Source organism: Centruroides vittatus, unplaced genomic scaffold (assembly GCF_030686945.1).
Source record: "Centruroides vittatus isolate TY-2023 unplaced genomic scaffold, ASM3068694v2 scaffold_861, whole genome shotgun sequence".
Classification (NCBI taxonomy): domain Eukaryota; kingdom Metazoa; phylum Arthropoda; class Arachnida; order Scorpiones; family Buthidae; genus Centruroides; species Centruroides vittatus.
In genome coordinates, this window is record NW_027122718.1 from 11,295,842 (window position 1) to 11,320,876 (window position 25,035).

At 34.6% G+C, this 25,035-nt stretch overlaps 1 protein-coding gene and 1 long non-coding RNA gene across 3 annotated transcripts in view; both read left to right on the forward strand.

The window, feature by feature from the left end:
- The window catches only part of LOC136990081 (serine-arginine protein 55-like), a 32,919-nt gene extending 31,415 nt beyond the window's left edge, over positions 1-1,504 (forward strand). Inside the window, exon 8 of the mRNA XM_067288432.1 lies at positions 1,083-1,504. Coding sequence (XP_067144533.1) covers positions 1,083-1,383 — 301 coding nt within the window. The 3' untranslated portion in view covers positions 1,384-1,504. The remainder of the gene's footprint in view (positions 1-1,082) is intronic.
- Positions 1,505-10,327: 8,823 nt separating this feature from the next.
- On the forward strand, positions 10,328-24,915 carry LOC136990239 (uncharacterized). Of its 2 annotated transcripts, XR_010883016.1 has the most exons (9): positions 15,369-15,486; positions 16,818-17,043; positions 17,235-17,308; positions 17,500-17,573; positions 17,765-17,838; positions 18,030-18,103; positions 18,295-18,633; positions 18,825-19,151; positions 24,359-24,915. It is a non-coding gene; the product is annotated as an uncharacterized lncRNA (long non-coding RNA). The 2 variants fall into 2 exon arrangements; XR_010883015.1 differs by lacking the exons at positions 15,369-15,486; positions 24,359-24,915 and adding an exon at positions 10,328-10,346 and having other exon boundaries at positions 16,970-17,043; positions 18,825-19,077.
- Positions 24,916-25,035: the final 120 nt, after the last annotated feature.

Below are 25,035 nucleotides of genomic sequence, written 5' to 3' on the forward strand. Positions count from 1 at the left end.
ATCAGTGCTTTGATAATAAATACTATAGACCCAGATAGATAGCCTGTCTATGGTATTTATTGTTAATGGTTGCAGGCCTGTGAGTGTTGACAGTTCAAATTGGTAACTGAGCAAAAAATGTTTGTCGTCTCTACCAGTGTAACTCGGAAGAATGCAATAGTAAGCTTAATATTGTATTGTAAAGGCTAATACATTTAGTCCCTTCTCAAAATTTAGTGGGTGTGTCAAAATGACATAATTTTGCCCCATATGCCAAGTGGTCATTGCTACACAAGAACTTTAAATCTGACTTAACACGTCTGAGTAGGCCTATAAATAAATTGCAGTTAGAGTAGCGCAAAAAATTTCCAATCTGAATGCTTAAGATTCCTGGGGTGCATCTCCCCTTGGCATATTACCTCCATGTGTCACATTATTGTGTATGAATAAACCAAATCAATGAAAGCATGTCCCATACAATTATAACTTCAAAAAATAATTAAAATTTTGCCTATTCAAACATTATTTTCAAAATTCAGTCAAGTTAATCTGCATTCAAAAAGTGAATAGTTATATAAAGCCCTCAGTGACATACAGTGCTAACCCTCGGAATTACATTTATGAGGCAATTGAGTTTGAATATTTTAAAAAATTCCTAAAAAGAAAAATCCCAAAATGATGAGATGACAGCCAGATCTACAGGCAATGTTTGATGAGCAAAAATATTAATATACACACCTATTCATACAATTTTAGGATTTTTTTTTCAAACATTCAAACTCAATTTTCTCATAAATTGATTCTGAGAATTAGCACTATCACCAAGGGCTTCCTATATTAAATTACAATTTTATGATCTGAAAACAGAAACCTTTCAATTCATATTATTGTTCTGTATATAATAAGCTCAACAATATAAACAGATAGTTTATCTAAGTACCTTACTTCTGACTATATCACCACTGCGTTATTATGTAATCTACATACCATGAGATGGTATTGAACAAAATATAATACTGAACTTATTGATATACAATAGTTAATTATATTAAGTCTACCTAACTTTTATAATTTAATTATATTTTTCATGTTTTCTTGCTTAGATCAAGATCCAGATCAAGATCAAGATCTGCATCTGCTTCTAGAAGCCGAAGCAAATCATCATCTCGCAGTCGAAGTCAAAGCAAGTCTAGATCGCGCTCTGTTTCCAGATCACAGTCTAGATCCAGATCTCATTCGAAATCAAAATCTGCATCAAGATCTAGATCCCGATCTCATTCACAATCTCGTTCACGTAGTCAAAGCAAATCGCCGAGACGTTCGAGATCCAAAAGTCCGTCACCCGATCGTGCAAGATCAAAAACACCCGAACAACCAGCAGAAGAGAGTCCAGAAAGAGAGTAATTCTTTGATGTAACTGTGCTAGTTTCAGATAAAATTTAGTAGTTTAATTCTTATTTAGAAAAGAAAGTCTGCCGATGTCTCCTATTGATATGTATTCGACCAAATAAACCTGTTCATTTTATTTTATGGAATATTTCGTTGCTACTTGCATAGATGAAAGTTGAACTGAAAACGGAAGTATAATTTTACTTCATTCAGAATTACAATAATTATAGACATACCTCAGTCAGTGTGCATTTTTTTTATGATTTTCACAAAACTTGAAAAACTGGAGGCACTTCATTTTGTAAATAGATTTCAAGTATATAAATGTGTTTACATATTATGTATATATGTGTATATATATTTGTGAGTGAGTTTTTTATAAACAGGCATAAATATACATATACATATATATAATGTATATTACACAGCATATATATTTATATATATGCGCTATATATGTATACTTATATATATAGCATGTGAAGTGTGTTTAATATTTCCAAATGTAATAATTTTGACATTAAATAAACTGGTGGAAGGAAGCTCATTTTGTAAGTACGTTAATTTCTGAAAAATATTTCGTTTAATGAATTTCAATTACTAATTTTATATGTACTCTACGTACAGTATACAGGGCTTAAAGTGACACTCTTTTTTAGCTTTTTTTCACAGCTCCTCTCTTTTTTAGCTTTTTCTGAGAAAAACTCACTTTTTTAGCTTTTTTCACTTCCTATGTGAATTTTTTTTTTCCATAAATGCACTCAGGAGAGAAATAGTGACCAGTAGCACCCATACACCTTATGGATCATGTGCAACATGATAAGGTACTGTCATATACACATGTAGTGTACGTGTATATAGACTAACAAAACGAAGAGCTTACCAAAGCTTGATACTCTGCACATGCTGTAGGAATTTGCGTGTGGGTTCTCCTTGCTTGTATTCTTCTGAAATACTGATCTCTGCGGCGCTTCGATACAATCACACTGCATTAAGACATAAGTACACTTTTAGTTCGGCATTAAGAGTGATTTTTATACGGCATTATTTTTAGCATTTGTATTTATTTAAGCACAGTGGACAAAAGAAAGAAATAGATTTTATTTAATACTAACAGTAGAAACTCATGTTTTAGCAACGGAAAATTGTGTAAAACCCAATACTTTCTGAAGTAAGTTACTAAGCAAACTTCTTCTCAACGGTCTTTCACTATTCTTTAGCTTAAACGATGACTTCACTCGTTCTTGACTACCGTAGAAAACCGAAAATAATAATTGTTGAGTGATAATAAATTTGATTTCTACTGTTGTTATTAAATAAAACGTTGTAGGACACTCGTTTCAAAAGCTTGTATCTTTCTAGCATTCTGTAAAATTAAAGATCGAGCGAACCTCGTACCAGGAAGTACGAGATTTTAAACTAGTATCCTAAATATTAATAACTTCTGTAGAGACAATCTTTAAACAAAGACAAAAGTTTGGTTTTAAGTGGGTGCTTATATATTTGGCATGCACCATGGTTTTCTGCATTCTAACAGTGTCCTTCATTTTTCATTTCGACAGAAACTATAAAACTCGTCACGCGCGTGCTTATTCGAACAGCCACGGTCAATTCGGCACCAAGTTAAAAAATTAATTTGTAAATATTTAGCGTCAAAAAACCGCTATTTTCACTTTAATCTAGCTTTTCGATATGCTTCTAGTCGAACTCAGTCAAAAAAATTTAATTATAATTTATTAAAGATTTTAATTTTTTAATATTAGAAGGTAATTGGCATAAATTACATGGTGTCGTGTTTCATCTTCGCTCCCGTTCAAGTTTATTGTCCTAGACATGCGCCGATGTTTGTTTTTACTTCTTCTGGAGTTTAGGCTTTTATTTCAACCTCGACTGTTTAGTTACGAAAAGTGGGGAGACAGGTGTCACATGATCATGTACCTGACTTTTTACAAGTTTCCTTACCTTGAAAGTTTTATATTTTTTCTCGATTTTAATTATTATTAATTAACTTCTTTTGGCGGATTCTTATATCTTTGTATTATCTGAAGTTGCAGATATAAATGCATAAAACTTAATTTAAAAAATTGTTTTTCTTATATTTTAAAATTCAAAAATAAATTAAATATTATTGGAAATGCTAAACTATAAGTACGGTGTGTTTTACAATATCATTGCGAACAGATATAGCCAATTATTTTATAAACGTATTTATTATTTTAATTTTTATAAATTATTTAATTTGATGCAACGTGATCAATTAATTACTGTGGCGCGTTAATTAATATGGAGGCGAGACTCGATTCAATTACTTTTCCATTTTAGACGTTAATTACAGTGTTATTTTAATGTAATTTTATACATAATGTATGTTTATTATGATTAATAAATCTATATAGGAATAATATCTGTGTCTAATAAAACAAAGCGATTATAAAAATAAAAAGCGTGCGTTGCGTCTTGATCATTTGTAAGTGAAATTTTATGAATTTTAATTTTTAAAAATGAGATTTTTATTTATAATTTCTGTAATTTGATCTGTAAATGCAAAAAACTAAACTTATCAAATATCAACTCTCTATAAATAATTTCATCATTTACTTATTGACATCAGATTTGTTAAATTTCATGGGATTGTATTATTTTTCAACTTCGGAGTTTCTACTACCCCGAAGTTGAAAGCTTTGTACATTTTCTCCTGTGAAAGTAATAGACTCTGCGGTTCCCTACTGTGAAGGACAACAAACTGCTAAACATTTAATTATATTGTTTTCATAAACTCTCTTCTCTGTCAGTTGTGGGTCGAATGACTAAAAAATTGTTTTATTGTATTCAGGGGAATAGATTTGGAGACTAGTATTACCAGTAATGAATTCTGTAATTTTATTTTTAATCATTTAAAAAATATTGATAAAATTATCAAATAAATGTTTGAGTCACAATTACTAGTGGCATTGCTATGTAATGAACATGCAACCCACTGATTCTGCCAGTTGTTTTTTTCTTCTTTAATTACATTTTTTTTATAAAGAAATCAAAAAATGGCATTTGAAATTTGGCATATTATATGGAAACACATTCTGGTAGTTATGTTACTATTCCATTTGTTTTGCTGTGTAATGGTGGAAATTCCGTACGGGGCACATGAAAACTTAATGCAGGCCTGTTCTGGCTTAATGCAGTCTTACTTGTCACTTTTCTGGAGTATAAACTCAGCCTAACCATTTTCATATTTAATCTTATCAGTCCACTTAATAATCAATCTAATATCATATGCAATGTTATTGATACAAAATATGTGTGCGTTTGTGTGTTTTTTAATAACGCCTGTTTTAGTTCACTTTAACACTATTAGCTTTTTTTCAGTGTGAACTCTCTTTTCTCACTTTTTTTCACTGCCATGACTGCTTTAAGCCCTGAGTATATAAAACACTTGGCTTAAAATTGTCACGAGATTTTTGAATCCACCCTTTGTTTAATTTAACGTTTTCCAAAGTCTTGTCTTACTGGTTTTTCTAAAATCTGTTTTGAAATATGTAAATTCATAAATAAAACCCCCGAAAATAAAAATTTATTGATGTAAAGTACTGTTCTGAATCCAACGATCTACTACTATAAAATTAGACTACTTGTTTAGAGTTGCAGCCCGAGCAAGCAGGTGGATTTGCTCTTTCTAATACGAGATTCTTATTGAAACTGCTCCACAGAAGACTCGTGTTCAAGTTTGTACGGATAGTTAGTTACCATTTTTAAGAATACATCAAGGACTAATGGCTTCGTCGCTTGGGGTATTAGTAAACAGCTATTCATAATTTAAAATACATTATTCTATTACTTTCCTGGAAGGCTGTTATAGTGGAAAGTATAGCGATCCGGCAAAAAATGTCCTCCCCGACTTTTACATTTTTGGATTCAGGACACCTTGAAACGTCGTGAAAAGCAAGATAAAAATGGAGGATAATTTTTCTATGTATGGATATTAGTGTGTGGGCGCACGATTTTGTTCATTCTATTTGAGGCTTTAACTCCAGTGCCTTTTGTCGAAAATTTCTGAAGTTTTGCAGGGATGTTTGTTAGGGGATTGATGCTATTAAATTTTGGTGATTAAAGGTTGAGGGGGTGGGGGGAAGGGTCGTGTAAATCTAGTAGTGTAGGACTTGATTTTACTCGTTATTAGCGTTTAGAATTTTTTTTATAAAACTCATCCCTACCCTCAAAGTTAAACTTTTTGTTATTTTATAATTAAAAATTATTTTATTAAAAAACTTTATAACAGATGGCTCCACCAAAATTTTAAATATTGCCTGTAAAGTTGAGCAACTTATTGGTTTATTTTTAATTTGTAATTACAACCGGAGGTGGTGAGAATACTGCTCTAGATCGATCCTGATTGTATTTTCAAATCTTACATTCAATTTGAGCGCTTTTTTTCGATTGTAGTGTGACGTCGCATTGCAAAGTCGTGGTCACCTTGCGATTTCCAGCCGCGCAAACTGCTGCTTAAAGGTGCACACGAGCAGCGTGGAAATAAACTGCAACAAATCGCAGGCCGTTGCGGAAGAGCCGCTTATTCATTTTCTATAGCCATGAGTGAAAAGACGTAGATATCCAAGATGGATGATGATTCCCATGCTCTTTTAAGTGCCGTATTTTAAAATTATTTTCTTATTTCGATAAGGAAAGAAAATAAAGTAATTAATTGAAGTTTATGAACTGTTTGAGTTTGTAACATTCGGATCTAATTTTGATTTTTTTCTACCGCCCGAAAAGACACGCGTTCTTAATCCCATGTTCGTCGGAAGGAGCCGCAACATGTTATGATCGTTGCTACAAACTGTTTTTCGCGGTGCACCGCATGTGTGTATTTTCACATACATCGTCAGAAAAGTAAAGAATTAATCCATATGTGTGAAGGGAGTAGAGTAAGCAATTATAACGAAGGGAGATTGTGTGTAAGCGTTTATTGTCTGACGAGTTAGTCAAGATCATTTTAAAGTTGACAACTGAAAAAATTTTTTTAAAATTTTAAGGAAAAAAAATGCATTTTTGGTCTGTTAACTACTTTGCATATTGTGCAATAACCTTGCTAATTTGCATAAAACAATACATAACTGATTAGTTTGTTTCACCAATAAACAATTGAAGAGCGACAAGTGAAGTATTGTTATATCAATTGAAAGTTGACAAGAAAGAAAACATTTTAAGTGCAGTAAGAAATTAATTTCGAATTGGGTATAACACAAAATTTAATTCCAGACTTGTCAATTAAATAGTTTTTTAGTATCAATAAGAAAGCGTGCCAAATAAGAGAATTGAATCTCGAAGAAAGAGTGCAGATTGTACACGAGTGTAAAAATGGCGATTCTCTTGCTGCTGTTGCAAAAAGCATCAAATATCACGAGAAGGTGTCAGAAAAATAGTCAACTAATTAAATAAATTGAGAAATTTGCCCTGAGGACACACCGCCGTAAGGTCACAACGTCAAGAGAAGATGCAATGATTTACCGTTGAGGCCACCAAAAACTCTTTTATAACAGCTAAAGAAATAAAAGAACAGCTTACTCTTGAAGCCAGTGTTTCGACTATTAAGAGAAGATTAAATAAAAAGGGTCTCCACGGAAGAGTGGCTCGTGATTTCAGCAGTGAATTAGAAGAAAAGACTAGCTGTTGCCAAAAAATTTGTGGACAAGCCCCAAGAGTTTTGGAAGCGTGTTATTTGGAGTGATGAGTCAAAACGAGAGTGGCAGGATGCTAAACAACGAAAATTTGTTTGGAGGAAAAAAATCAAGCATTGGATGATGATAAAACTGTGGGAACAATAAAACACTCACCTCACATAATGGTTTGGGGGTGATTTTTCAGGGTTCAGAATGGGAAATATTGTTCAAATTCACAATCTCATGAAAGTAGTAGATTACAAACAGATACATGAAAACAATTTAGTGGCATCGGCAAGAAAATTGGGGATTGAAAATGAATTTGTCTTTCAATAAGACAATTATTCCAAACATAGAGCATTGCTTGTCAGAAAATATTTCAGTGAAAATGTGAGATAAGCAGGGGGTCATGGGTAAAACCTCGCTGACCACTTTTGCACGGGTTGGTAAAACCCGACCTCGTCGTTTCGGATGGCTAGGAGGGCAAAAAGTGAGTGGGGAGGTCGTAAGTCGGCAGGCGTCCTTAGATTGACAGGAGACAGGTCTTAACATAACAACAGCGTTTATTCTATAACTAATGGTAGGATATACAGGTTAAATACCCGATTAAATACAGGTACAATTACTCCTATCGGGAGGAGAGCCAGAGAGTTCTAGGTTGCTCGCGAAACGCGTGCTCGTTCTATTTCTAAAGAAGGATGCGCACATGCGGCGCGGCAGCGAAAAGCGGTGTCGCGAACGCGTCTTCGCCGTGCGGCAGCACAACCGCACAAGCGGCAATCCGCTTACATTTCGGCGCATGCGTTCAGTATTCAAGATGGCGAACGATACCGACACTGCCGCTATCCACGTGTTTACAAATTTTGTTTTGTACTGCGCTTGCTTTATTTAGCTAGAAGATTTTGTCGAAGATTCGAACGAAGATTTTGGATTAGAGATATTTTCTTGGATCGAGAAAGAACTGGTGTATAAAATAGGCTTATTCCTCGATTAAGATCTCTCGATAAAGAATACTGTTTTGAGTAAGATTCAGTTGTTTTGTTCCTTGAATTAAATAACATGATTACTGTATTTGTGTAGAATTTGTGTTAAATTTATTATTCTTTCCTCTTTATTCTGATGTTAGTTATCTCGGTTAACCACGTCGAACTTTCCGCCATTAAAACACCACGTGATTGTATTTTCTCACGTGACTGCCAGACGAATTGTTATTGGCTGATAGAAACGCGTCTTGCGTAGCGGAGAGTCGATTCGACGAACTTCGTTGTCTGGAAGGGTCATTGTTGTGAATGTTCTTCCAACAGGTGTCTTCTCCTCTTCTTGGGTCCAGTCCGACGAATGAAGGCCTGGGAGACGGGATGCGCACGATGTCCCGATATGACTTCCCGTTGAATCGCTCTCCTCGAGTTCCGGCGACTCTCGCTTTTTATCTCTAACGTGGGAAAGGGGGTCACGTGACCGGCAAAAGTTGACACAACAGCGCTGAGTTGGCACTTACCTGTCAATTTTCCCATCAGATTCTTATCAAAACGGTGATGATCTAATTTCTCACCAGGCGCGTTCTTCCTTCGGATTTGTTACAATTTCCGACAAATTGGAAGTTCCGTCAAATGCGTAAATTCGCGGCTTTCACAAAAATGATATTAAAGTTTTTGAATGACCACTGCAGTCACCAAACTTAAATTTAATAGAACATCTGTGGGACGAATTAGACCACTGTATTCCTGTTAGCCATAGGATATCTTTGTCATTGTACGGTACAAAGAATTTTTCAAGGTTTGGTCAGAGATTGGGCAGGATATCATTGATAAATTAATTAACAGTATGCAAAGTGGACTTCATGTAATTCGGGCCAAAGGTGGTCCAACAAAGTTCTGATTTGACTCTTTCTCGATGTTTTATTTCGTGTCAACTTTGAAATGGTTTTGACATACAACACAAATTTACAATTTGTAAAACACACAATATTTTCTTCAAAAGTTTTTGTTGGATTTAATAAAAAATTAAGTCTGAAAAGTAAAATTAAGGTTAATTCAATTTTTACATATTGATAAGATGATGATAGCCTGTTTTTTGAACTTTTGAGTTTATGTCAACTTTGAAATGATCTTGACTGTATGTGACTCACCAGCAATAATAAATTAGACTGTGGCTATACTCATCACAGGTAGACGAATGTTTTATATGTTATCTAATCCTTTTGTAATGAAAACAGTACATTTATAGGGTTTTAGTGGAAACAAAATTATATAGTAAAACTGTCCAAACTGGAAAAAGTATTCGGTATTGTACGATTACGATTTACACAGATTTTTCTGCATCAGCTTAGGCTGAGGACGAAAGTCCCCACTTAGCATAACACATTAATACAAGTGGTTATAGCTCTAAATTAAAATATCTTTTGAAATCAAAATCCACCAGAAATTCCTCCTATTAAAGTGTTTCAATTTCAAAACTTGCCGGTGATTTTGTTTCAAGCAATTTTAGCTAAATTAAATGGAATAAAAAAACTTGAAGCGGCGATGGCCACCGTCCTGTGGACATCGCCGCCGACGTAGCAATAATGTCGATTTTTGGTAGTCCGACCAGTCGCGGGAGATGGCCGGATGTCTGAGTGCTTAAAGCGTCGGCCTACCGCTCCGGAGGATCCACAAATGAATCTGGACAGGTTGAGAAACTCCACGAAATTTCCCGGAGTGATCTGTCTTATCCCGGATTTCTTGGGTCCGGGCCGCTCTATCTTGTTCCTGGCCGAACCCACAATTGGTTTACTAAAAAAGTCGTCTTAGTTCCGCAGGGCGGAAAGAATAACAAAAAATCATCTTTTTATATAATTATCCATGAATGCGCTGCAGGCGTGCAGTCGAGCGCTTATTAATTCGTGATTATCGTATTTTTCGCCCGATGCAACGTCGCGCGTTGTACCGGACGTATCACGTTTTTTGTGGAATACATTCTTCACTGGATAAGATGCATTCAGGTTATAGGACGCATCTTTATTTTCACATAAATTTTAGGAACAAAAAAGTTCGTCTTAAATATTTTATCAATTGTTTATTGTGTGAAATATGTCTGAAGTGTAGAACCAAAAATATGCTAAAGACGAAATTATTTTTGAAGATTTTAATGAAAGAACAATTTAAAATCTCTTAATTTTGTTTTGGTTTATTATTTGCTTTACAAATATTTTACTTTGTTTTATTAATAAGAATTTTTCCAGTTCTGTATTTTTCTACACACGAGACTTTTTTTACAAGTCTTTTCCGAACTGGCAACACTTATAATCCATAAATCACCATTATTCTTGGGATTCACACGTGGTAGGTAGGTAGTTTGTGTGGCTCACAGGATTTGTTTCCGTTTTGAAATTTTTTCTTATATAACTTTACTTTTAAAATTTAAAACAGTTATTAACTTTAATTTTTACGAATAGTTATGATATATGTTTATTCATTTGGTCAAAGTAAATCACTTGGTGGCATTTTGCCAATTAAACAGCATTCTAGTTTTATCATTGTGTGCTGCCATGTTACATCTTGATACGAATGTTCCTGTTTTAAATATCTTCTATAAGTAATGTTTGTTTGGAACTATTATTATCCACATTTGCGTTCAAAACCAGTACAGTCGAAGTTGGTTTTATTAACAGCACGGAATTAGGGAGCAGTTGACTTAAGAGAGCTATGGCAAGATTCTAGCTCCGAATGACACGGTTGTCGCTCCCCCCAATTGTAGACCCCCTGTGTGAGCATAAAAGTCAAAAGAACCATATGCAACCCTTCTCGAGATATAGATAGCCCTCCAAAGAATTGCCTACGTAATTTCTGGTCACGTGACTCCGCGCCTAAAAGGGACTACGTCACGCGACCGAATTTTTTTTTTTGCTTTTTCCAACTCTGTTTAAAAAAAAGGGTGTACTATAGATCGCCACCTATGCAATTCCGGGACTTTAAGTATATATTTGGACTCAGAGGATCGAGACAAGTTCAACGGTACCATACTTTGGGCTGGAGGCAAAAAATAAAGTTATCATACTTTTTTCGGCGATTGCGCGATGATCGGGAGTCACATCGCTCTCTCCACTAAGCCTATTGCATGTTTAACAGGCAGTCCGGCACTCGGCCATATATACCTTCAACAAAGGCAGATGTTGATCTGCAAGCACACTGATCGTCTACAGTTCGAGTTAAATCCTTTTTGCACTCGTCGACCTCGGGGGCTATGGCTCCTCAGTCTCGCTATCGCTCGCGGTCGGGAGTCATGTTGCTTGAAAAAAAGGAACTGGCATTTGACTGTTTGTGCTCCCGACGGACTCCCCCAGGAGGGAAGCTGCTGGCAGGCCGCCGATTGTTTAACGTCACTAGTTATTGATTCACAGTAGTTCTTGAACAAAAGAAAAAAAGGAAGTGGCATTTGACTGTTCGTGCAATTTCTTGCCTTTCAGAGTGCTTTTTTTTAATTTGTTTGCAGACTTTACCCGCGAGATGGCAGCACTAGGAACTACGGTGCCATCTGCATGAAAGCATTAAAAAAGTGTGATAACTTAAAAACTATAACAACTTTATTTTTCATCTCCGGTCCAAAAGTAGGGTATTGTTGAACTCATCTCAGTCCCCTCAGTTCAGATATATACTGTCTTGAAATTCCATAGGTGGTAATCTATAGTATCCCCAAAAAAAGCGCGCTCTTCCCTTTCTTAGCCCCCAACGCGTGCCTTCCCTCCTGTCCATACTGCTGCTGCCATCTCCCCCCTCGCACGTGGCCCGTAGGCCAAGTCTCCCGCCTGCAGTCGTCCGGAGTCGCCATCTGTTGCCTGTAAATACAAATATCTATTATTATTACACCTCTTACCTGAGCTGGGACTCGAACACTCATCCTGGCAGGCAGCAGTCCGCTTTTCTCAGCATGGGCCCACCAGGTTGCTCTGCCCAAAACACTTTGGAACTCATATTTGAGTTCCGAAGCGTTTCGGGCAGAGGAAGGCACTGCGCATGACAGACCATCACGCAGCCCCACCTCAGTCGTAGAGATGCAGTGTGCACCACCACACGGCCCAACCTCGGCCGTGAAGTCGAAGCGGGCCCCTCGCACGGCCAATGGTGAGTCGGCTGCAGGTCACATGACCGTGGCACTGCCACCCGAAGTTTTATAAGTCTCTATGCTGCCTTCGGGCATTTTCGGCCGGTATTTGTTACCTCAATAATTAGGAAACTCTGTAAATATTCAATATTTGTGATATTTGAGGCAATGAAAGCGAACGCAAGAAGTAATGGTATGTATTGACAATTTTCAAAATCTGAAACTATGTAATTTACTTTACTGCTTCCCAATAGTAAAGTCTTTTGATAACATACAGAGTAGTGTGGCGAAAGTAAACGAATTGGACAATTGTCATGAAACAATACCGAATGACATTAAAAGGGAGCTCCCGCAAGTTGTATCATCCGATTTGGGAATTTTAGCATTGGCATTTCTCGGCCAAAGCTTTCAATTCACTGGAAAGTGATTCGGATTATTTGGCTATGACTCTTATGATATCACAGAACGAGTTTCCAAGCATCATCTAAAACATTCTGCTCCATTGTTGAATGATGCTATTACCTCATAGGTGCAAAACTTGCTCCAAATTCTTGTGATGATAATCAGAAAACTTTAGGGAAAGAATTGAGCAATACGGAATGTTCATATCCTGTTGTAAGACACGACACAAACATCTGCCAAACATTCTGTTGCTACTAATAAAAGAAGTTCATATAAAAAATCCAACTGTGATTTTCCACAACTTGTTCCAAATGCTGCAAATATTCGATTTGAAGGCCAACTTCAACTTCCGGGTTGAGAATAGTCAAAACCAGAAATCTTGATGCACAGGAAAGCTGTAATCGAAGTACGAATGATAAGGCAATTTCTACATAAAAACTTTTCCTTGTGTTAAGACTGCAAAGAGCAATGGTTTTCAAAAATCAAATGAAGATGGTGAAATTCCAGAATAGCAATAGTTGCTCGATATTGTGGAAAGGATCAAATTTATGAAGAAATGTTGTTTGATTCCTTTTACTGGTACAACTACAGGATGAAACATTACCACAGCATTTTTAAATTATTACAATTGTGTCCATTACATAATTCAAATGCTGTGATGAGATTTTTTGCAACTAAACTTTCTTGGTGTATAATACAGTGGAAACTTAATATTTTATGTCCAATATAATTTTCGAGAAATTTAACAAACCCTTTTTCTTTTCCGACCATTGCATGGGCGGCATCAATAGTAACAGAAAATATTTTATTTATATTAATTAATTTTCTTATTTTCAAAATAATTTAAAAATGCTGTGGTAATGTTTCATCCTGTAGTTGTACCAGTAAAAGGAATCAAACAATTTCTTCATAAATTTGATCCTTTCCACAATATCAAGCAACTATTGCTAGGCGCAGTGCCGTAACTAGGATTTTGGACGCCTATGGCCAAGAATAAAAATGGCGTCTTTTTAATTTTTGTTATATTTCAAAAATAAACAACCATTTTTATTTTTATTTAATATGTTCGTCGAAATTACAGGTCATAAATACTATATAAATATAAATATAGAAGTTTTTTTGTGTTATTAATTTCGAATACATATTATTCCGAAACCTTCTCGTTGGCGCCTATGGCGGGGGCCATGTTGGCCACATCCTAGTTACGGCTCTGGCTAGGCGCGCCACTTCGTTCACGCCAGTGCTTTTATTAACATCAACACTCAATACAGAGGCTTCTTGTAATCCAGTTTTCTGTTTAATTGTTACATTATTGGCCATATCTGTTGTTTGTCTCTCAATTGATCTCGCAGAGACAGATATATCTTGAATTCGAAACAGTATTGTCTCCTTATTTAGTAAATTACTAAATAAAATATCGGCACTTTCCAAAAATGTTTGTTTGATGAATTCACTATCTGTGAAAGGTTTGCTTTTGGAAGCTATACATTGAGCAATTTTATAACTACATTTAGTGACTTTAGTTCTTTGACTAAAAAAAGTAGTTTGTTTTTTAAAACCAGAAACAGCTCGTTTAATTGCTTCAATTTTCTCATCAGCGTTCTTAAACGTAGACTGATGTTTGCTGTGATGATGTCTTTGTACACTTGAAGTACAGTACAACACACAACACTTTCATAACATAAAGCACAAACAGCACTACCCTTTTGTTGTAGAAATCCATATTCTTCAGTCCAAATGTCTTGAAAAGATCAAACATTAACTTTTTGTCTTTTATGAGCAATTCTAGGGTGGTATATTACTTATTAATAACAAGCATGCAGGAATAGGCAAACTGTCCGGATCCAGACATGCAGAATATGCCGACTGTCGCATATCTGGTCTCAGTAGACATAGATAAGAATGCAAAACGCATGTGCATTGCATACACAAAATGTAGCTGACGTGAACGCTTGCGTTGTGATTTTAATATCATTTTATAATAATAATCTTTAACATATTTTATTTATTTGTTTGTTTTAATATTTTAATTCATTCAGCATGCCAGTGAAAATTATCTCGCGTGCCATAGGTTGCCAATCCCTGATATATTGGATTCATTGAAATTATTTGGATCAACAAAAATGTTAATAGGTATTTTTTATATCATACAATGCAGTAATGGGTTGTGATGCAAAGTAAACTTCTGGATTATTCATAAAGCTGTAACAGGGCGAATTTAATAATTAGATATAAAGCAGCTAAGCAAGTGGTTAGATGACAGCCTAACTGTTTGCTTACAACAGATATAGATATAGAGCAATTTCTTTACATCTAATCATTAAATTAGCCTTTTTACATCTTGATAAATACTGTATTTGACATTAGTAATTGAATCAGATTGATGTATGGATTATGTGATATGAAAGTTTGAGTGACTGTGTATCACATAATACAAATAAAATATGATTTTGTTGTTAATATCTTAAAGAAGCAGATTATTTTCTCATTTTACAAACATTAGCTATTTTGTTTGATGATTTTTATCCAAATAAACACCAAAAATTATTCTCGTACTTTTCCATTGATTGACACACACATTCTCAACAACTGTGATCATTTTTAAATCTGGAATTGCTATATTCTTATTTGAATTTAATGAAATGCTAGAACAAGTGTAAAATAAAGATATTAAATGAGTGTCAATAAATGAAAGTTTTGTAAAATCTAGTGTCTTCAATTATTGTACAGAAATTGTTGAGTTCATTGTTCAGACTGCTGAACATTATTTATATAAAACAATTTATGACATTATGTAGATTAAGGATTGATAGAATTTAAATGTTTTTTGAATAGGTAATGATATAAACTGAACACTGTTTAAGGAAGCAAGAGAATTCAAATTTGCATTGAAACATTTTTACACTGGTTAGCAATTAATAACAATTAATAAACTTTTAAATACCAGAGAAGTTTGTCCATTTTTCAGATTTTATTTAAGTAGGTGCAGTGATGAGATACATCTTTCAGGACCTATAAATAATGCAGACATATTCCCAACGTGTACTGAGCACCTAACGTTATCATACACAGTGCGGCAATTATATTCCGGGACTGGATCTATAAAAATGAAACAAAACAATTTTATTCAAATCCTTTTATTAAATTATTCAAAATACTCTCCTCCTGCTTCAATACACTTTTTACAGCGATTCAATAGTGATTCAAATGCCTGCTCAAGCTCAATTTTCGGTATTGCCTCTAATATGCGCGTAGACTCTCTTTGGATGGTTTCAATATCATTAAAAATGCATCCTTTCAACTTCATTTTCATTTTTGGAAATAAAGAGAAGTCACATGGTGCTAAATCGGGGGAATACGGCGAATGATTCAACACACAGACTTGATTTCGTGCCAAAAATTGACGAACAATCAATGATGTGTGACTCGGTGCACTATCGTGTAACAAACACCAGTCATCAGAATTGCGATATTCTGGACGAATTCGACGAATTCTTCTCATTAATCGTTGTAAAACTCCCAAGTAAAAAGCAACAGTAACTGTTTGACCCTGTGGGACGAACTCACGGTGGATGATGCCTTTGCTATCGAAGAAAACAATGAACATCGTCTTGATTTTTGATGGAACTTTTCGTGTTTTCTTGGCTTGAGGTGATGATTTTGACTTCCATTCGGCACTTTGACGTTTTCTTTGTGGGTCATATTGAAAACACCAGGTCTCGTCACCAGTAACAATTGATTTGAGGAAGGTTGAGCTGTTATTTGCTGTTCGTACAATCTCTCTGGAATGTTCTAGTCTCACCAATTTTTGCTCTTGGGTTAGTGTGTGCGGAACAAATTTAGCACAGACTTTTGTTTTGCCCAAATCTTCTTTAAGAATTTGTCGTATTGTCTCTTTGTTAATGTTTAATGCCTGTTCCATCATTCTCAGTGTCGCATTGCGATCGTTGGATACAAATTCTTGCACTTTTTGAATCGAATCTGCTGTTCGAATTGTTATTGGCCTTCCCATACGTTTGTCGTCCTCCAGTGATTGTCTTCCTTCCAAAAATCGCTTGTGCCACTCAAAAGTCTTTGACCGTGATAAACACTCACTTCCATACACTTTTTGCATCATTTTGAACGTTTCTGTGGCATTTGTGCCAAGTTTAGCGTGAAATTTAATAACAGCACGTTGTTCCATTATTGTTTTCCGACATGTAACAAAATAAACTGATAAACAAAATATCAAAAACAATGATAAATGTCAACCGATTTAAATAAAAGTTTTAGGTTATGTTCATATATGTCCAAACTTCATATACATAAATGTAGGTGCAGTGATGAGATACATCTTTCGGGACCTATAAATAATGCAGACACATTCCCAACGTGTACTGAGCACCTAACGTTATCATATTACACATCAATGACAATTGAAAATATCAATTATTTTGATAATTTTATATTATTTTTAACTGTTTCAGGTTGTTTCATTGTTAATGATTGAAAGTTCCAGTATTTCTATTTCGCGCCGAACCTACTTTTTACAAAAGTAATGGTAAGTGTTAATTTTAATTGTATATCGATTATAATGTAGGTGCAGTGATGAGATACATCTTTCGGGACCTATAAATAATGCAGACACATTCCCAACGTGTACTGAGCACCTAACGTTATCATATTACACATCAATGACAATTGAAAATATCAATTATTTTGATAATTTTATATTATTTTTAACTGTTTCAGGTTGTTTCATTGTTAATGATTGAAAGTTCCAGTATTTCTATTTCGCGCCGAACCTACTTTTTACAAAAGTAATGGTAAGTGTTAATTTTAATTGTATATCGATTATAATGTAGGTGCAGTGATGAGATACATCTTTCGGGACCTATAAATAATGCAGACACATTCCCAACGTGTACTGAGCACCTAACGTTATCATATTACACATCAATGACAATTGAAAATATCAATTATTTTGATAATTTTATATTATTTTTAACTGTTTCAGGTTGTTTCATTGTTAATGATTGAAAGTTCCAGTATTTCTATTTCGCGCCGAACCTACTTTTTACAAAAGTAATGGTAAGTGTTAATTTTAATTGTATATCGATTATAATGTAGGTGCAGTGATGAGATACATCTTTCGGGACCTATAAATAATGCAGACACATTCCCAACGTGTACTGAGCACCTAACGTTATCATATTACACATCAATGACAATTGAAAATATCAATTATTTTGATAATTTTATATTATTTTTAACTGTTTCAGGTTGTTTCATTGTTAATGATTGAAAGTTCCAGTATTTCTATTTCGCGCCGAACCTACTTTTTACAAAAGTAATGGTAAGTGTTAATTTTAATTGTATATCGATTATAATGTAGGTGCAGTGATGAGATACATCTTTCGGGACCTATAAATAATGCAGACACATTCCCAACGTGTACTGAGCACCTAACGTTTTCATATTACACATCAATGACAATTGAAAATATCAATTATTTTGATAATTTTATATTATTTTTAACTGTTTCAGGTTGTTTCATTGTTAATGATTGAAAGTTCCAGTATTTCTATTTCGCGCCGAACCTACTTTTTACAAAAGTAATGGTAAGTGTTAATTTTAATTGTATATCGATTATAATGTAGGTGCAGTGATGAGATACATCTTTCGGGACCTATAAATAATGCAGACACATTCCCAACGTGTACTGAGCACCTAACGTTATCATATTACACATCAATGACAATTGAAAATATCAATTATTTTGATAATTTTATATTATTTTTAACTGTTTCAGGTTGTTTCATTGTTAATGATTGAAAGTTCCAGTATTTCTATTTCGCGCCGAACCTACTTTTTACAAAAGTAATGGTAAGTGTTAATTTTAATTGTATATCGATTATAATGTAGGTGCAGTGATGAGATACATCTTTCGGGACCTATAAATAATGCAGACACATTCCCAACGTGTACTGAGCACCTAACGTTATCATATTACACATCAATGACAATTGAAAATATCAATTATTTTGATAATTTTATATTATTTTTAACTGTTTCAGGTTGTTTCATTGTTAATGATTGAAAGTTCCAGTATTTCTATTTCGCGCCGAACCTACTTTTTACAAAAGTAATGGTAAGTGTTAATTTTAATTGTATATCGATTATAATGTAGGTGCAGTGATGAGATACATCTTTCGGGACCTATAAATAATGCAGACACATTCCCAACGTGTACTGAGCACCTAACGTTTTCATATTACACATCAATGACAATTGAAAATATCAATTATTTTGATAATTTTATATTATTTTTAACTGTTTCAGGTTGTTTCATTGTTAATGATTGAAAGTTCCAGTATTTCTATTTCGCGCCGAACCTACTTTTTACAAAAGTAATGGTAAGTGTTAATTTTAATTGTATATCGATTATAATGTAGGTGCAGTGATGAGATACATCTTTCGGGACCTATAAATAATGCAGACACATTCCCAACGTACTGAGCACCATGTATTATATGAATAACAATTGAGAATAATTATTTTGCTATTTGTTATAATAAATTTTTAATCATTTTAGGTTTTCACTACTAATACTTGAACATTCCTGAATATGTACTATGCCAGTGAACCTAGTTTTTGTAAAAAGTAATGGTAAGTGTTAATTTTAATTGTATATCTGTTATGGACTAAGTGATTAATACAGGCATTACGAATAATGACAAACAAAATCGGGCACTGTAATAAATTCAGGTGTTTTAACATAATTTATCAAATCGACCAGTCATTATGAATACTGCTATCACCTAGTCTGGCAAAGCGATAATAATACATTGAGGAGTGATCGTCCAACATATGCTAGCCAATCAGCACATGCATCTGAGTTGTGCATGCGTATTGCATTTAGTACCAAATTTTAAATTTGTGACCAGTAGTTAGTTAATCTTGTGTGGCATTTGAATTTTACTTTAGTCTCTTAAAATAATGTTTTCTTCTTTGACAAAAGTAATGATTGTGGAGCAATCAATCATTAAGTGATATGAATAATTGCTTAACACGTTAACTGCCACCTGTAATATGATATTTTGCATTTTATCAGGCTAACTGTAATATGATATTTTCCATTTTTTCAGGCCACAATGAGAAAATTTGATATTTAATATTTTATTATGATATAAATAAAAGGGTCATTATATAACAGTCGGTAGAGTGAAGATAAAAAAAATATATCAGGGTACGACAGATGACTGGCCATCGTATGGCCTGAAACCGGAGACTATAAGACCATGAAATATTTAATATTAATTACTTTATATGTAACAAAAGAGAATAATTAAACTAGTTTTCGATATTTTTTCCTTTTTTAACTATTCACTATTAGATATAAAATAGCTTTTTATTAAAAAAACTACGACAGCCGACCGTCGGACCACTTCTGAGGCCACACGACGGCCGGCAGTCGGAAACAAACTTCATAGACATCCGCGAGAGGCCACCACTAGGATGTAAAACAACGTCTTACGAAGCCAGGATAATTTAACCTTGAGTGAAACTACATTGGTTATAGCGATGACGGGCGGTCGGATGGCTCTGTACGGCCCTAACTAGTATGACTGCCGGCGCATCGGATGGCTCTGTACGGCCCTAATTAGTACGACCGCTGCTGGCGTGTTGTATGGCAGTTAAAGTGTTAAACAACTGATTAAATGAGTTAATAACAGAAAAAGGTCAGAACATGCTAATTTTGTAAAAATTTGATTATTTGTTAATGATTTATTTTTGACTCTCACTTTTTGTAAGTTACCGGAAGAATATTAGCATTTACGTAGATATGACGTATCTATCAGAAGTTTAGAAAAATTAATTATGCCTGTAAAAGAAGGTAATGTGATTAAATATTACGTTCACACTGAAGAAATATTTCAGATATTTCATGATGCCCATATTGCTATTGGACATGGCGGTAGAAACTGTCCGGAAAAAGAATTAAGTACAAAATATAAAAATATTACAAGGGCAATGATCATAATTTATTTGAACTTATGTGAAATCTGTCAGAAAAAAACAAATGTTCCTAAGAAAGGCTTGGTAATTAAACCAATTTTATGTAATCAAATGAAATCAAGATGTCAGGTCAATCTTATATGAGATATGCAGTCGCAAGCTGACGGGCAATGTAAATTTATATTCGTGTATCAAGACCATCTAACAAAATTCGTTCAACTACAACCATTAAAAACCAAAAGGGCTGAAGATGTAGCATATGTTCTTTTAGACATTTTCATACAATTTTTGGTGCACCGAGTATTCTACAACGTGATAACGGCAGAGAATTCACCAATAATGTCATCAAAGAAGTGTGTAATATGTGGCCCGAGTTAAAAATGGTGCATGGAAAGTCCAGCAGTCACAAAGTCAGGGTTCAGTAGAAAGATGTAATCAAGACATAGAAAAGATGCTTAGTTCTTGGTTGGAGACTAACAATACTAACAAATGGTCGGAAGGATTACGTTTTGTACAACTGATGAAAAATCGAGTGCATCATACTGGTATAAACTGCAGTCGCTATGAGGCCATGATTGGAGCAAAGAATAAGTTGGGTTAAAGAATTTTATACCCAACGAATCATTGACCAACAATGTTAATATGGAAGAGGATCTAGAGAGACATTTTAAAACTATTGATGAAGTAAGTCAAAGTTGCACAAACTCTTCTTTGACGGTACTTGATCTTTCAAACATTATAAAAGATTATTTGATAATGTCACCCTCACGTAGCAATATAACTGATGAAGTTCAAAGATCTACATCATCTTCACGTGAAAAAGATCTAAACCGGGATGTTATTAGTATTACAGAATTGGTGAATGAAGAAGAAAAAATCCAAACAGTTGATCCAAAAATAGAAGAAAAAGTAAGGAGTGTGTCTAAAACAAGGAAAATGGCTTTTTTAATCTTAAAAAGCAAGCAGAAAAAATGATTGATACATCGAATTCCAAATACACAGCAGCTAATGTTGCTGATACAGTAAGGATTCGTATAGATATAGATCGAGCCCACTGTGATGAGAAAAAATATTTTAGGTGTCATTGTTGCAGTTACAAGATAAAAGCATTTACAAACTGAGTACCAAACATGGCATATTAATTAAATCTATTATATTCCAGAAACGAATTTACTGTTTGTAAAGAGAACTTCATTTCTGTTGGAGATGTACCAGGTGCAGAAATTTTGCTTAGAGAATGTGCAAGAATGTCATCAATTTCTGGAGACCAAGGCTAAAGTCGATGCTGCTGCAAAATTTATTGCAAATCTAATAGATAAAAAAATTTTTTTTCCTTTGTAGCATTTGCAATTCCAAACATCATCAAAATTATACCAAAAATTGATTTTTTGATGGAAGTATAAATTTGTTAATATTAGTTTAATTAATACAGTTAATAGTACTTTGAATCTTTTAAAACTAAGTATTTTAAAAAGAACATGTAAATAATAATTCACAAAAAATAAATTCTAAATGAAATAAGTGGAGTTTTTTAATCAAATTGCCTGAAAGGAATATAGCTTTATTCATGTCTGGCCAATTTAATAAATTAATCAATATTTATCAGACTGCATCCCCCTTTTAGTCATTATTCATAATCAATCACTTGTTCCATAATGTATATACAATTACCAAATGTGAAAGTAAACATTAAAATTTTGTTTTTGATAAAATCTTGCCTTAAGTCATCTGTTGAGATAAATAATTCTGAATCAGTATCAGTTGAATAGTAATCTATCACTATGGGACCGAATGAACCCACAATAACTTTGGGGAAAAGTTTTCCTGTTGGAATTAACAGATTTTAAAAAAAGGCTGAAGTGTCTTAGAGGTACGAGAACTTCATTCAGTGATTGTTCATATCATTTTTACGGAATACTCCCCTCAAAGGTTTGTGTATTCTGTACAAGATATGCTGATTTGTTTGGACTTCCTGTGCAATTTTATAACAGAAAGGAGATTTAGAGGTTCAGGACATGGCTTCCAATAATGCTTAGGAAGGACCATGCCCAACATGCCTTTGAACAATACAAAATGCTGTATTCAAAGGGGCATTTGCATGTTTTGTATTTATCAAAAAATAAGTCAAAACCAGCAGTATTTATAAGGAGACACAAATAATATAGAGGAAAATCTTTCATTAATTACTCTGTCTGTTACATTGAAATTAAATTGAATTGTCAAGGGAAGTGAGAGAGTATATAAAGCCTTTGTTGAAGTGCAGGATTAATCCAAGCGAGATGCCAAAACCTCTAGAAAGTTATAGCCGCTAATTGTCATGCATAGAGAGGAGGGGAAAACCCTAGATGAAATTGTGGAGATTTTGAACATCTCCATGCGAGGTGTCTCTCACATCCTGAAATTGCACAGGGACACAGATTCTGTGTCGCTGTGAAAGTCTGAGTTGACTGCGAGTGACACCTGCAATGCAGCAGCCAGGCAAGTCCATTCAAAACCACCAAAGCTCACAAAAGTGAGTTAAACCTGAATGTATCTGTTGATACCGTAAAATGAAGGTATGCAACATACGTAGTATAATACTCAAACTTCCGACAAACTATATTTCTTCTTCTTCGTGCCATATCCAGTCATCCTGACTTTGGCAAGCACCTGATGCAAATTAATTAAGGATTAGTGTTGTGCCAAGGTGAATCTGGGGGAAGTTAGTACCAGAGTGGTAGTCCCCTGTACCAGCTCTGGATAATGGTGTTATGCAGGAAATAATGCCTTCTGGGAGGTCTTTTAAGGGGAATTGGCCCTTATTTATTTAGGTGTTACAGATGTGGAGAAAACCCGGAAAACTCCATGTGGCCAGCCTGTCCAATTGCGGTGAAAACCCACAACTGAACTCCTAGTGTTCAGGGAACGAAACGAAACCGCTTGGCCACTGGTGGGCCAACAAAATATATTTATATCGATATAATGAACCACCAGAAATACAACTTTATTAACATGTTCTTGTGTATAAAGAAATGTAAGAAACAGGATAATATATATATTTATTTTATTAATAGGTTGTGGCAATTCAACCTCCATGAGTGGCCGGGAACCAGTTTGATCATTTGAGATTCAGGCAAACCTACAGTCCTCAGGGCATGGCTGATTGGCAATCTGTTATCTTTATGGATGAAAAGCTGTTCTGCAGCCAGAACAGCAGGACCACGTGGGTGCGCCAACCACCATCGACATGCTTACAACTCTGAATATGTATGGCGCACCCAACGAAGCAGTCGATTCTCAATAGGCGAGTTTTTAAATTTTGTGTTTTTCTATATTTATATCATTAATTCTAACTGACAGTAGAATATGAAACTTGTATTTAATATTGGAAATAATTACATGAACACGAAAACATATTGGTATGTTGAAGTAACATGTCGAGAAGTGTATACGACAGTTTTTCTATCAATTTTTCAACTAATATAAGCTTAAGGTAAAAAAGACAAGCAAAAACCTTAAATGTCATTACATACTAAAAGTGGAAAGAACATCATGTGCAAATGTAAGGACATATTCAGGCCTATGTTGTATAGCAATATAACTTGTGTTATAATTATGTGTATATTTACTCTATGATACACAGTGTGTAGTGTATTTACATGACGTCGAACTATTGTGACATTGTTAAAACGCCAGGCTGAATTTAACATGTTCAGCATATTTTTTAAATGTTACGTAAACTGATTACAGTTTCTTCGTGACAAGCCATATATTATCTTATTAACCTTGCAGGTCATTCATTTGTGCATAATTTTTCTTTCAAACTGGAATTTTCATTTCTTATAAATCACAACTGTATTGATCTTTTCTGTTTGCAGGTGTGTAGGGTTGGATGACAACGGCAAGACCCGGAGAGCTGATGCAAATTGGTAGCCACTTGGATGTTCAGCAGTATGTGGAAATACTGGAACAGGCACACTTACCATCTCTGAGGGTCATGTCAGCAAGATGCAAATGTGGTTCATCCACGACAGCTCCCTGGTACATACGGCCTGGATCACCCAACAGTGGCTAAGTACCCAGCCACAACTGATGGACATGGGATGGCCGGGGAGAGGTGCGGAACTCTGTTGTGAGCCCATTCAGGCAGCAACTCCCAACAAACTTTGGGAGAAGCTTCGTGAGGACACATTTGCAAAGTCTTCTGGCAAGTATGCCTGAGTGAGGTCGTGGACAGAGGAGGCCTGCGGACAAGGTTCTGACACCTCTCTCCTGCATCCGCAACTTTCATTTGTTAACGAGTTTGTTAACAATGTTTTGTTTTTAGTTCTGTTCACTACAACTTGTGAACAGAACTAAAAACATGATTATTTGCTATGTTCTGTTAACGAGTTGTTTTTAATTTGAGTTATTAAATGTAATTACTCATTTCTAATCTGTGTTTTTTCAAACAAGTTGTGAAAACGTTATAATAGTTGTTAATTTGTTTTGTCAAAGCCGTGTCTTCTTTTTTGTTTGGTATCACAACTTTATGGATTAAATAGATGAATTTGCC